Source organism: Bison bison, unplaced genomic scaffold (genome assembly GCF_000754665.1).
Source record: "Bison bison bison isolate TAMUID 2011002044 unplaced genomic scaffold, Bison_UMD1.0 scf7180017864097, whole genome shotgun sequence".
Lineage (NCBI taxonomy): Eukaryota > Metazoa > Chordata > Mammalia > Artiodactyla > Bovidae > Bison > Bison bison.
In genome coordinates this window covers 1,240,806-1,255,276 of record NW_011494669.1, presented here as the reverse complement: position 1 = coordinate 1,255,276, position 14,471 = coordinate 1,240,806, and the positions used below count along the sequence as shown (strand labels likewise).

At 41.8% G+C, this 14,471-nt stretch overlaps 1 protein-coding gene across 10 annotated transcripts in view; it reads right to left on the bottom strand.

The window, feature by feature from the left end:
• STAMBPL1 (STAM binding protein-like 1) overlaps positions 1 to 14,471 on the bottom strand; it is a 53,089-nt gene that overhangs the window by 5,387 nt on the left and 33,231 nt on the right. For 9 of the 10 annotated variants that reach the window (XM_010838498.1, XM_010838496.1, XM_010838493.1 and 6 more), the window contains 6 exons: positions 13,379 to 13,596; positions 9,627 to 9,702; positions 7,359 to 7,454; positions 4,604 to 4,979; positions 2,813 to 2,937; positions 225 to 362 (listed from right to left, as the gene is read on the bottom strand). In XM_010838498.1, the coding sequence (XP_010836800.1) occupies positions 225 to 362; positions 2,813 to 2,937; positions 4,604 to 4,979; positions 7,359 to 7,454; positions 9,627 to 9,702; positions 13,379 to 13,596 (1,029 nt within the window). Of the gene's footprint in view, positions 1 to 224; positions 363 to 2,812; positions 2,938 to 4,603; positions 4,980 to 7,358; positions 7,455 to 9,626; positions 9,703 to 13,378; positions 13,619 to 14,471 lie in introns of all 10 variants that reach the window. The other variant, XM_010838502.1, reaches the window with a different exon arrangement.

Sequence of the window (14,471 nt, the reverse complement as noted above, 5' to 3'; positions counted from 1 at the left end):
TAATAGCCCTCTCCAAATCCAGATTTGACAGATTTAGACATTGCCTCACATTGAAGAAAATGCTTTAATATGATGGCATTTATTACACTTGGAAAAATTAAAAATAATAAATTATTTCGATTAAGCTGAAATTCCTCCAGGAGGAAAAAAGCCTTACACACACACACACATGCACACACACACACAAACCAACAACAACCTAAAACCCAAAAGGTCGAACATACATGGATCCACCCCAGAGTGAGGAGATCATGTTGATCCTGAACACTGAATAATTCTTCTACATTCTCCACGTCACAATAGTCTGGTCCCGCGGACTGCTTGGGCACTATTAAGTGGGTAATAGTAAATTCATTATGTGTCTGAAAAACAAAGAGCATAGAGAATAATAAACATCTGAGAGGGAAAAAAAAAAAGCCTGAGTAGGAAGTGTAATGTTTTAATAAGACTAGAAAGTACCCACCACTTACATCATCCTCTTCCCACCCACATCACAATTCAAAAACAAAGGCCCAGACTTGAAAACGGATCATTTACCAAAAACTTTGAGAGTCAACTGTTTGGCGCTTGAAACCCATTTTCACAACAGAAAAATGTATCATAAATAGGAATCAGTATCTTGGGCTGATCCCTGGGAGTTTAGATAGTAAGTAAAATGCTGCATTAGAACTGCCATAGAAAAATCAGAATAAAATAGCAGCAGGTTTCTCTGGAAGGGGAGATGGTCATTAAACAATTCTGGGGTTTTACTGAAGGACAATTTCTAATGGTTTGTGAAGGTTGATGGTCTTTCTTATTATTTAATTTCATCTGAAGACTCACGACTTTCTTCTACTATTGGGGGTAGGGATTCACGAGGATTTTCCATAATTAAGACACTGTTTTGGACAGGCAATTAGATAAAGGGGAAAGAAAAAAATCTTTTATCCCTTTGTTGCTGTTCAGTCATTAAATTACGTCTGACTCTTTGCGACCCCATGGACTGTGGCACGCCAGGCCTTCCTATCCTTCACTATCTCTCACAGTTTGCTCAAACTCATGTCCACTGAGTCGGTGATGCCATCCAAACATCTCTTCCTCTGTGACCCCCTTTCCCTCCTTTATCCCCTTAGGTAAAAGATAAAGAGTTGAAAGGAAGAGGGTTGTAGTGATAGGATCCTCAGATAAGAGATGTTTGTGCAGTGAGGAGCTATCCCTCCGACAGCACCACCCTGTCTCTGCCCTCAGGATGCCTCTGCAAACTGGGCACTATTCCTTTGGCCTTGATTATAACACTTCCCTCCACCCCAGCCCCTCCTTTCATGACTAACTTTATGTATTCTAAACATATGTAATGTAAACATTACCTTTCAAGGGAAGCCCTTCTTTTTTTTTTAATTTTAAAAATCACTTATTTATTTTAATTTGGCTTCACTGGGTCTTAGTTGCTGCATGTGGGATCTAGCTCCTTGTCCAGGGATTGAACCCAGGCCCCCTGCATTGGGAGTGCAGAGTCTTAGCCACTGGACCACCAGGGAAGTCCCAAGGGAAGCCCTTCTTGACCCTCTCCCATACACCTTCCCAGGATACCCTACACTTCCACTGAGAGCACCCAGCTCCATTTATAATTAATCATCTGTCTGGTTCTTTACAAGCATCATATAGGTATCACGTGGCAAGACTGTGGCTATTGCAGGCTTCTGAATGCCAACATCTAGGGCAGGGCCTGTGAATATTTGTTTGATGAAGGGATGAAGGAAGAATGAATGAATCAATCAAACTAAGTACAACATGTGGTCTTGGGGAAGACAAATCCATATCATACTGCCCCCCTGCAGGGCAAAGAAGGTGGGCTGTGGGGAGGAAATGACAGGTTATTCTGTGCTTATCTTCTCTGCTTCCTTTGAGGAAACCTCGATAACGCAACACTGGAATACAGTAGGAGAATATGTGTTGAATGAAAGTGAAAGTGAAGTCGCTCAGTCGTGCCGACTCTTGGCAACCCCATGGACTGCAGCCTCACAGGCTGCTCCGTCCATGGGATTTTCCAGGCAAGAGTACTGGAGTGGGTTGCCATTTTCTTCTCCCGGGGATCTTCCTGACTCAGGGACTGAACCCGGATCTCCTGCATTGCAGGTGGACGCTTTGCCCTCTAAGCCACCAGGGAATGAAACATACCATTAAATAACAGTCCTCAAGTAAATGTTTAGGAATGAAAATGTGCCTGAATTCAGAAATATAAACTGATACCCCAAAGACAGTATATTTTTCTTGAAGCAGAAAAATATACGCATCTTCTCTCTTTTATCTCCTTCTAGTTTGACATTGTCTTTCATCACTTATTTCTGATAAAATCTTCCATACTTAAACATGACCGGTGCTATGTGATTCCGGTTTGCTGAAGCTATTGCTTTAAAGAAAACAACACCACCCTAGCTTTATTCATCACATATCTGAAAAAGGGTGGCAAGATTATCACTGCCACAGATACAAGCAAGTTGAGTTAATTATAGGAATGCATGCAAAACTAACAATTACAAGGGAAATCTGATTTAGAAAACTAGACAGTTCTGGAAATCTGAAAACCCCCCTTTTTCTAAACACTTAATTTACAGTGTGATTAGTTCTTTACAACAAACTTTATAGCCTCCCGAGATTTTGCAATCTATTTTCTAGAAGGATAATTCCATTAATGACAGTATTTTTATCACATTAGTCTATATACAGGTAATTTCATGACACTGAGAATGTTTCTGTTCTGCTCAACTCATCACGAGAAAGCCAGTTTTCCTGACAGTATCCTGTGCAGAGAAGACATGAACACAGTCCATACCAGCTTCCCACAGAGTATTCCACAGGTTTCTATTCCTCTCACTGTATTGGATTCTGCCAGCAGCAGAAATCTGTGGCAAAGATCTCTTGATAAAACGACGCATCTCAGTCCTTCAACCACTAAATCTAAGAAACAGAAAAGGGAGAAAAAGCTAAAAAAACAAACCTTACATCCCCTCCCTCAAGTGACTACAGGTAAATATAAATTCTAAAAATGAAATGATCTGGTGCTCCCCTTCTGCATTTTATTTTAAAACTTATAAAAGTGAACAGTGACCAGAGGGAAGGTAGAATTACCCTTTGCATACAGATTATTTATATGTAAGTGGGAAAAAGGTACAAGCGCTTGTACATCTTGGGGTCTTGGATCAACTGTTCACATGCGTGTGTGCTGTTTTCACTTGGCACAAAGCGAAGAGGCTGCAGACGACACATCTCGTATTCTGTAAGCCTTAGGATATTCTTTTTTCGTGTTTGCCACGTGTTGCTTATATCTTATGGAAGTTGGTCATCATTAAGTAATAGCACCATGTTTTCAGAAATAGCTGGCAGTAGAGTAATTTATAGCATGACTGCTTATCATAAGTCTTTCCAAATAAAAAGAAATACAAACTCCATCTGACAGCGTTTGCTGGGAAATTTTCCCACTTGGTTCTGGAAACCTGCCAGCACTGATGTAACAGTCCCAAGCAGCACTAATTCTTGGCAGAGACACATAATCCATTGGGAGGTTAACCACCCATGTGTGCGGATCCTCCTGGGCCACGGAAATGCTAAATATTTACATTTAATGACTGAGCAAAGTTCTGGACAAACAAGTTTGCCAGCATCTTCTTTCTTCTCCAGTGTTAAGTGTTTACCTTTTAGGATTTATGTTTCTTGATTAAAATACACGAATGAAAAAAACGCTCATAATTTTTCTCTTCTAAAATATCTGTACCATGATCAAATATAATCTTGTTTATTATGCAGTCTCTGCTCTGCTGCTGCTGCTGCTGCTAAGTCGCTTCAGTCGCGTCCAACTCTGTGCGACCCCATAGACGGCAGCCCACCAGGCTCCCCCATCCCTGGGATTCTCCAGGCAAGAACACTGGAGTGGGTTGCCATTTCCTTCTCCAAGGCATGAAAGTGAAAAGTGAAAGTGAAGTCGTTCAGTCGTGTCTGACTCTTCGTGACCCCATGGACTGCAGCCTTCCAGGCTCGTCCACCCATGGGACTTTCCAGGCAAGGGTGCTGGAGTGGGCTGCCATTGCCTTCTCTGAGTCTCTGCTCTATCAAGGGGCAAATCACATTTCCTGAACGTTAAGGTTACATATAGCAAAACGCAGATGACACAGTCATTCACACCACATCATACAGGGGAACTACCACGGCTCATGATACAATGAGTAGACCCTGCCCAGATGCAACAGAAATACGGTTCCATAGCAAACAGACTTGTGGACACAGTGAGGGGAAGGAGAGGATGGGACAGATTGAGACAGTGGCACTGAAACATATACATTACTGTATATAAAATTAGACAGCCAGTGGAAGTTTGCTGTATGACCCACAGAGCTCAAATTTGGTGCTCTGTGACAACCAAGAGGGGTGGGATGGGCTGGGAGGTGGGAAGCGGGGCTCAAGAAGGGGGCACATATGTATACCGATGGCTGATTCATTGATGTATGGCAGAAACCAACACAATACTGTAAAGCAATTATCCTCCAATTAAAAATAAATAAATTAAAAAAAAATGAAAAACAAACCAAAAAAGAGGTGATTGCATGTCTTGTGGGCATGTATCACTTACTCTGAACAGCACTTAGACTGGCAGCTGGCTTTAAGGCCCTGTTGACGGGAGGTGAGTGGCCAGCATAACTGGTTGCATCACTTTTACTAGACTGATCTGCAAGTACGTTCAGCAAGGAACTGTTCTGGTGTGTGGAAAAGCAGGACAAAGCGCTGCCATCGATCTGCTCTGACAGTGCCGGCGTTTCCTGGCTTCGCAGCTGACTCCGGGCTAATTCCTGACTCCGGGCTAATTCCTGCTTCTTGAGCTGATCTTCAAAAATCGAAAACTGCTCTGACTCCAGCTGCTGCTGGCGCATCTGGGCGATCCTCTTCCTTTCCGCCTCAATCAACCTCTGATGCTCCAGTTTTTTAAGGATTTCAGCTTTGTATTTGTTCTAGAAAATGTGGTTGCCACAGGAAAAGGTTAGTTTCCAGGCCAAAAAAGCAGATGCTTTCAATCTTCCAGCAGACACAGCTAGATACTCCCACATGCCTACAGAGACACTCCTGAGACCACCAGAGAAATATATAACATAGTGGCAAAAGCCCCTTAATCTGATTTCAGGAGCAGTTTGGAATCCACTCATAATTTACCAGAGATGAGCCAGGATAATCAAGTTCCCTCCATCCTCCTGTGCTTTTAAATACTAGAAAATCAAAGTCAGGACTGTCTGCATAGCCTGGCTGATCAGACTGTTTCACAGAATGGTCATATTACCCTAGACTGCACTGCCCAGTATAGTAGCTACTAGCTAGATGTGACTACTGAAATTTAATTGAAATGAAATCCGAAAATCAATCCCCCAGTCTCACTAGCCATGTGTTAAGTACCACAGGTTAGTGGCTCCCATATCAGACGGCACCAGAGAGAACGCTGCCAACATCATTGCAAGCTCTTGGGGATAGTACCACACCCTTGAACCTTTTTGCATCTGACTCTTGAAGTCACAGTGCTGGGACTTCATGGAGAAGGGGATATCCCTAAAAAGTGGTTTTCAGAATGGGGTCATCATCTCTATCAGAACAAACTAATTGGAGCCTTGTTAAAAATGATGATTCCCAAACTCCCCAGCCTTAACAAAAATATCTAGGCTTTATTAGGTCAGAGAATTAATCTTTAAGAAGCTTCCCAAATAATTCTGTTGAAAACTAAACTTTGGGAGCTACCAGGAGGCAGGGGCGAGGTGGGGGACACAGTTTAAAGCAGTACTTTATGTCCACGAATCCCCTGGGTCTTGTTACAGGGCAGACTGGCATTCAGCCGGTCTGGGGTGGGGCCAGAGAATCTGCATTCTAACAGACTGCAGGTGACGTGAGTGTTGCCTGCACCAAAGGCTTATTGCCATGTCTATGTGTCCCAGACATAAAGGCTGCCATGCTATCCCCCCAAATATTTCTACCTGTCATAAACTTGGGATCCTATTGTGGACTATGAAGTAATTGGTATCACTAACAGCAGACCACAACTGCTGATGCTGCTCCTCCCAGAGAGCAGAGGGGACTAGCGTTCACACCGCTGGGTAGGGAGGGGAACTCAGGCTTTGCTCCCCCTTCCTGTTGTCCTGTCTGGGCCGCCAAAATTACTTCAATCTTTCGAGTGTGTGCGCTTGCTAAGTCACTTCAGTCGTGTCTGATTCTTTGTGACCCTATGGACTGCAGCCCATCAGGCCCTTCTGTCCATAGGGATTTTCCAAGCAGGAATACTGGAGTAGGTTGCCATGCCCTCCTCCAGGGGAATCTTCCTGACCAAGGTCAGGCAGGGTCTTTACCGCTGTAACCCCTTCCCAGGGGCCACCTGGGAAGCCCCAATCTTTCACAGTTCAAATCAAATGATCACTATCCACCCTGGAGGGAATCTTCTGATTTCAACTTTCCTTCTGTTACTCAGTGCACACGGCTCACTCAAACCTACTTCCAGCGACACCAAAGGAAGTAAACAAGGCCTGTGACCATGTTCAGCGGCAAGACTGGACTGAACTGAGAATCAGTAATAGTGAAACTTTCAAAGCACATAAACACATAGTCAAACAAAACAGCAAAACAGAAGCTGTAAACCTTAAGAGTTCAAGTGCTGAACTGGAATATCTTATAGACTGATCGGTCAGTTTCATCACTCAATGCCCTTTGATCTCAGACATAATTTTTCTTTTCACTCTCTATTTAGTAAGAATCCAGAAGTCATCATCCTTTGATGATATGATTACATTTCACTCATATGGCTAGATATTATTCTATGTTATAGTAATTATAATATTTAAGAATATAATAACATAACATTAAAATATTTAAGAATCGAATTAGATACCTCAGAAACTACATACTATTCTCCCTACCTCTCTTACTGACTCCTTTCATCGCTAAAGAGCAGCCATCTGGTTCAAGATTACACTGGCAAGAGTTGGTCAAAGAGCTCTAAATTTATTCTTTTTTTCCCCCAACTTTAAACTTTTAATTTTGTATTGGGGTATAGCCAACTGACAATGTTGTGGCAGCCTCAGGTAAACAGTGAAAGAACACTCTGGTTAAATTACTGTAGAAAGTCTATTTTCTAATGCTTCACTTTATTAGATCTTGTTGGGAAATAAAAATTACCACATCTTTGGTGCAAGTGCTTAACCTGGACATCAACATCAACTTTTTAATGTGTTTTCCATCACTGTTTCTTTAATTTCAACTCAAATGCATATGACGTTTGAAAAACTCATGAAAATAAAATTCAAAAAAATATTTGCACAGAAAACAATTCATGAAATAAAGGCACCGATTGAACTTACTTTGCTTTGCAAATATTCTTGGTATTCTACGTTATATTTCTTTAAAAGGTCCTTTTTCAATTCATCTGTCCTTGGGAATGCAATCTCCTTCAGTTTCTTTTAAAAATATATATATATACACATTGATTAGTAGAATTTTCAGTATAGTCTTTCAGATCATCAGCTGAGAAAGAAAAACAACTGGTATGTGTATTAGAAATCAAGACACAAGTAACCAAACAGGAAGGTGGAAAAATCAGTATTTTCTAGGGCTCCAAAATACAACTTTTCAGCAGAGAAGAGAAGAAATTATCCCCTTTGTAAGACCTTTATTGACTCCACTGGTTAGGTAAGCATTTTGTATAGGTAGGTACCTCATTTTCAGGTAGTGGACTTGCAACTGCACATCCCATGGTATGTAAATTATATGGCATCATAGTTAAAAGGGACATTGGAGAACACGGTAAGTAGAGATCCCTAGGCTTAACAGACTGTAAAAAGCAGTTGAGGCACCTTTTATAAAAATACAGATTCCCAGGCCTAACCCCAGATTTACTGAATCAACATATTCAGAGAAAGGATTGGGATCTGTATCTCAAACAACTTCTCAGTGATTCTTGATGGCATGAAAATACTGTTCAAGTACCCACCCCAGCCTTAGTACAGATGAGGAAACAAAGGCTCAGAGACATCAAAAGGCTTGTCAGTGTCATACAACTGACTTGTGGCCTCCTTATGACTAAAACCCCAAACTCCTAACTCTAGCTAAGCTCTTCCATTAAAATTTCTGTGCTCTTAATCTTTCGTCATCCATCGATCCATTTATTCAATGAGCACAAACAGAAAATGTATATGCTTTTGGAGAATTTTTTTTCTCTATAAGTGAAAATAAGAATAATCTTAAATTAGAGTGGGCTTCCCTCGTAGCTCAGTCGGTAAATTATCTGCCTGCAATGCAGGAGACCCGAGTTCAATCCCTGGGCCGGGAAGATCCCCTGGAGAAGGAAATAGCAACCCACTCCAGTATTCTTGCCTATAAAATCCCATGGACAGAGGAGCCTGGCAGGCTGCAGTCCATGGGGTTGTAAGAGTCGGACATGACTTAGCAAGTAAACCACCACCACCAAGTTAGAATAAAAGAGTCATCTTGGCAGCCTAACACCTTGGTTTCCATCCAGAACTTTCTAACATTAAATGAACAAGAGAACTGAAGGGAAATGTTACATGAAGGCTGGATAAGGAATGACCCCTCAGACAGTGTACAGAAATTAACAATGTAGATGACCATTTGTGTTCTACTTACAGGCACCCTCAGGCCTGACATAACTGGTTGTTGTAGTTTAGTTGCCAAGTGGTGTCTGACTCTTTGTGACACCACGGAGTGTATCCCACCATGCTCCTCTGTCCATGGGATTTCCCAGGCAAGAATACTGGAGTAGGTTGCCATTTCCCTCTCCAGGGGATCTTCCTGACCCAAGGATCCAATCCACATCTCCTGCATTGCAGGTGGATTCATGACCACTGAGCCACAAGGGAAGCCCGACATAACTGGCTAAGAGAGCTTTATCCCATTATGTGGTAAAATACTTTTGGAGAGTAATTTCAAATTTCATGTTGTGATCGACTTTGTGAACATTATCTCCATCATATAAAATCAACCCAAACTACTTAAGACAAATAAATGGAAAACACTGCTTAAATGTTATCTGAGAGGATATATTCTCAGCTAAAGATATTTGAAACTATATATGTAGCAAACATTGATGCTAAATAAATACATTTCAATAGCCTTCCTTTTCCTTTGGAATATTTCAGGTCACTCACTAAAGTCTTCATTGTCTAAGAGGTGAGTACTATAAGAAGAAAATGACTAGAACTTTGTGGCTGCCTTGATAATCAACACCGATTTTCAAACAGGTATTGAGTTGAGAATTGTATGGAATAACCAAAACCCGCCAAAATGATTGTCTTAAATAAGTATGGGGAAACAGACAACTATTCTCTCAATCTCTGAGAGGAATCATAAAATAATTCCTTCTTCATATCTTAAGATCAAGTGCATCCTTGATTTTTTTATTTTCTTCTCCAAATTTTAAGTAGACATCCCACAGTAATGATGACTAAAGGTCTAAGAAGAGATCGAAATATCGTAGCTAATGGAATGAATTTTTTTTTTTTTTTTGTACTGAAACTCTCGAGAGGATTAGACAGAGGAGGAAAGAAAAGGGATGAATCAATAATGGATACTTGGGGAACTTGAACCTTCAGAGAGAGTTGATCACTTAATACCTTCATAATATCTTGCTTTTCGGGTACTGCACATTGCTGGTAATCTCGATGGTTGGGAAGCTTTTCTACAAATAAACTGGAGAAAGAGAAAATACATCCTTAGAGTTATAGGACAGAAAAAGCTCAGTGATGGTTTCTAATATAAGATGAACCTCCTTTTCAAAAGGACATGGTTAATAACATTATTTATGTGTGCTCAGTCCTGTCCAACTCTTTCTGACCCTATGGACTGTAGTCTGCCAGGCTCTTCCTTCATGGGATTTTTCCAGGCAAGAATACTGGAGTGGGTTGCCATTTTCCTTCTTATTTAATCTATATTCTTTCCATCCGCCATCAAAGGTTGGTATAAATATGATTTTGGCATTACAGAGGAGTTAAGCTCGGCAAACTAAGCACTGAGGTTAAGAGGGGTAAAGTCAGGATGCTCCTCAACAGATCACATCACTTTAGTTTTTCTCAGGTCTTGGGCACGTAACCCCACTAGAGCACCATTCTACTTGAGTGTAGTGGTGGCAACACTGAGTACCACATGAAAATGTAAGAGTCCGGAAAGATGGATAAAAACACCTTCAACAGAAACAGACTCAAAGGGCCCCTGATGAATCAGCAGTGCCATGGTGTGAAAGTCACTCAGTCGTGTCCAACTCTTTGTAACCCCATGGAATAGTCCATGGAATTCTCCAGGCCAGAATACTGGAGTGGTAGCTGTTCCCTTCTCCAGGGGATCTTCCCAACCCAGGGATTGAACCTAGGTTTCCCACATTGCAGGAGGATTCTTTACCAGCTGAGCCACCAGGGAAGCCCAACATGGTATATATATGTGTATTAAAAACTCGTATATGAAAATTCTTAACTCAGATAAATGTCAGCCAGAATCCTTAACGGAATCTCACACGCTAGTAAAGTAATGCTCAAAATTCTCCAAGCCAGGCTTCAGCAATACGTGAACTGTGAACTTCCAGAGGTTCAAGCTGGTTTTAGAAAAGGCAGAGGAACCAGAGATCAAATTGCCAACATCCGCTGGATCGTGGAAAAAGCAAGAGAGTTCCAGAAAAACATCTATTTCTGCTTTATTGACTATGCCAAAGCCTTTGACTGTGTGGATCACAATAAACTGTGGAAGATCCTGAAAGAGATGGGAATAGCAGACCACCTGACCTGCCTCTTGAGAAGCCTATATGCAGGTCAGGAAGCAACAGTTAGAACTGGACATGGAACAACAGACTGGTTCCAAATAGGAAAAGGAGTACGTCAAGGCTATATATTGTCACCCAGCTTATTTAACTTATATGCAGAATACATCATGAGAAACGCTGGGCTGGAAGAAACACAAGCTGGAACCAAGACTGCTGGGAGAAATATCAATAACCTCAGATACGCAAATGACACCACCCTTATGGCAGAAAGTGAAGAGGAACTAAAAAGCCTCTTGATGAAAGTGAAAGAGGAGAGTGGAAAAGCTGGCTTAAAGCTCAACATTCAGAAAACAAAGATCACGGCATCTGGTCCCATCACTTCATGGGAAATAGATGGGGGAACAGTGGAAACAGTGTCAGACTTTATTTTTGGGGGCTTCAAAATCACTGCAGATGGTGACTGCAGCCATGAAATTAAAAGACGCTTACTCCTTGGAAGGAAAGTTATGACCAACCTAGATAGCATTTTCAAAAGCAGAGACATTACTTTGCCAACAAAGGTCCGTCTAGTCAAGGCTATGGTTTTTCCAGTGGTCATGTATGGATGTGAGAGTTGGACTGTGAAGAAAGGTGAGCGCTGAAGAATTGATGCTTTTGAACTGTGGTGTTGGAGAAGACTCTTGAGAGTCCCTTGGACTGCAAGGAGATCCAACCAGTCCATCCTAAAGGTGATCAGTCCTGGGTGTTCATTGGAAGGACTGATGCTAAAGCTGAAACTCCAGTACTTTGGCCACCTCATGTGAAGAGTTGACTCATTGGAAAAGACCCTGATGCTGGGAGGGATTGGGGGCAGGAGGAGAAGGGGACAACAGAGGATGAGATGGCTGGATGGCATCACCAACTCGATGGACGTGAGTTTGAGTGAACTCTTAGAGTTGGTGATGGACAGAGAGGCCTGGCATGCTGCAATTCATGGGGTCGCAAAGTGTCGGACACGACTGAGCGACTGAACTGAACTGAATTAAGAGTTAATTATTTTTCATCACCTTTTCAGGAACAAGGGAAAGTAAAAATGAAAGGAAATCCTTACAGCAAACCAGGTTCATTGTTTCCAGGTAAAGTTAAGATTTTGCTTCCACAAGGGCATGAAATTCTGTTTTTTTTTTTTCCTCTTACAGATGTATCCTTGGCCTGTAGAACAGTGTCCATCTCATCACAATAAATGCCCAATAAATATTTGTTAAATCAACAAATGGTCCTTAAAGCAAATACTAGTTTTGATTAACATAGTAGCACGTTCTTCCTTCCTCTGACATTGTTTAATTATTGATTCACCACAGACATGTTTCAATGAACTACTTAGTGTTTTTATTGGCTGAAAGAGACCACTTTGCATACCATACTAATTGCCTTTAATTTCACCCATGGTAGAATCAGGGATGCAGCATTTAAAACAGTTGATCTTGGACTTCCCTGGTGGTGCAGTGGATAAGAATCTGTGTGCCAACACCGAGGACACAGGTTTGATTCCTGGTCCGAGAAGACCCCACATGCCGAGGAGCAACTAAGCCCGTGTGCCACAACTTCTAAGCTAGGGCTTTATGGCCAGAGAGTGGCAACTACTGAAGCCCCTGTGCTTACAGCCTGTGCTCCACAACAAGAGCAGCCCCCGGGCACCACAGCTAGAGAGCAGCCCCCAGTGGCTACAGTTCCAGAAAGCCTGCACAAAGCACCAAACACCCATCGCAGCCAAAAGCAAATTTCAAAAAACAGTTAATCTTTTCAACTTCTTGCATGGTCTCAGATTAAATCCCCAAGTAAATTAATACAATTAATCAATGAGTGACTTTCAGTGGAAACAAAAATAAGGGCTTCGGTTCTGATCAGATCACTTTTGGTAACAGGAGGTCTTCACCATCAGTAAGATGGCAAATCGGTACAGAAAGTCCAAATCTCATTTTTTTAGTTCAAATGAGGACACGTTATTAACAAATCTCTATCTAATGTGAAGTACGGTATTTTTACACGACTATTTTGAGGCTGCCACTTCAGTATATTGGAAGATCTTTTATACACACCAATTCTTACACAGCTAAATAACTGCCTTAAGAAATACTGACTACAATGTTAAATCAACTACTACACTCTGTCCCCCAATCAGTTCCTTCCTAGGATCATCAATTTATCCCTTGTTTCAACCCATCAAATTGAACTTCAAGAACGTTAATGGCACGTTTCAGATGCTCTAGATAGAGCCACAATATGATGTCTACGCTCTAAGGCTTGCATTCTTGTGAAGGGAGAATGACAGGGAACAAGAAATTTTGTGAAGAGGGAGAAGTGGGCACTCAGGTTACAGTGCTGGCCTATGGATATACATCCCTGCACCTCACTTCATCTCTGATCTTCCACCCCTAAGCCTCAGAGACGATATTGGGACACCTTTGAGTACATGACTTGGTAACTTAAAAACCTGACCCCCTCCTGCTTCTGGAAATTGTAAATTTGATCTGAGTATGAATACATGCCTGGCATTGAAGCTGTCTCATCAAAATAGCATGTAAATATTTGCTCCCAATGTTCTCATTTCAAAGATCTCCAAGATAAAATACTTACGTTATAAATTTATTATAAAGGACAAATGCACTTTCCAGGTTTCCTTCTTCCAAATACACAGATGCCATCCTCTCCATTTCTACTCCGGATCTAAAGTAGCGGCGTGGAGTGATATCTTCATTGATGGTGATGTTCCCGCCCAGCTTGCTCAGGGCACGGACTCGTTCTTCTGGGGTGAGGGAGACATCCGTGTGGTCGGGCATTGCAGCTAACTTTTTCTGCAGAGCCAAATTTGAATCTCTGGTTATAAGAAGAAATGAACAGACTGAAATTATAGATGTATTTTTTGTACTAAATATCTGACATCAGAACCTAAGGAAAGTTTTTTGTTTTTTTTTTTTAATGAGTTAATAACATGATAAAAGAGGTCTTTTTGCTTAAACATGTGGTCTGCACACCAGAAAAGCACATATCTGCAGGGTAAACATACACTCTTTTGGCCTAAGGTCTCTTGCAGGTTTCAGCTACAGCTATGTGGCAGTTTCTGGGTATGTGTAGGTCATTTTAGGTAAAATATCATTGACCATTGCTGCCATCCATGGGGTCGCAAAGAGTCGGACACGACTGAGCAACTGATCTGATCTGATCTGATATCCTTATGGGAGTAAGCCAAGAGATGGATTCCTGCCAGGGTAGGCATCATATCATTATACTCGAAGGGTCTCCAAGACATGTTTTGGATCCAAAGTTACTGTATGTATTCAATTCTATTCCAAAATCAGATCAGATCAGATCAGATCAGTCGCTCAGTCGTGTCCGACTCTTTGCGACCCCATGAATCGCAGCACACCAGGCCTCCCTGTCCATCACCAACTCCCGGAGTTCACTGAGACTCACATCCATCGAGTCAGTGATGCCATCCAGCCATCTTATCCTCTGTCGTCCCCTTCTCCTCTTGCCCTCAATCCCTCCCAGCATCAGAGTCTTTTCCAATGAGTCAACTCTTTGCATGAGGTGGCCAAAGTACTGGAGTTTCAGCTTTAGCATTAGTCCTTCCAAAGAAATCCCAGGGCTGATCTCCTTTAGAATGGACTGGTTGGATCTCCTTGCAGTCCAAGGGACTCTCAAGAGTCTTCTCCAACCTGTCAGTTCA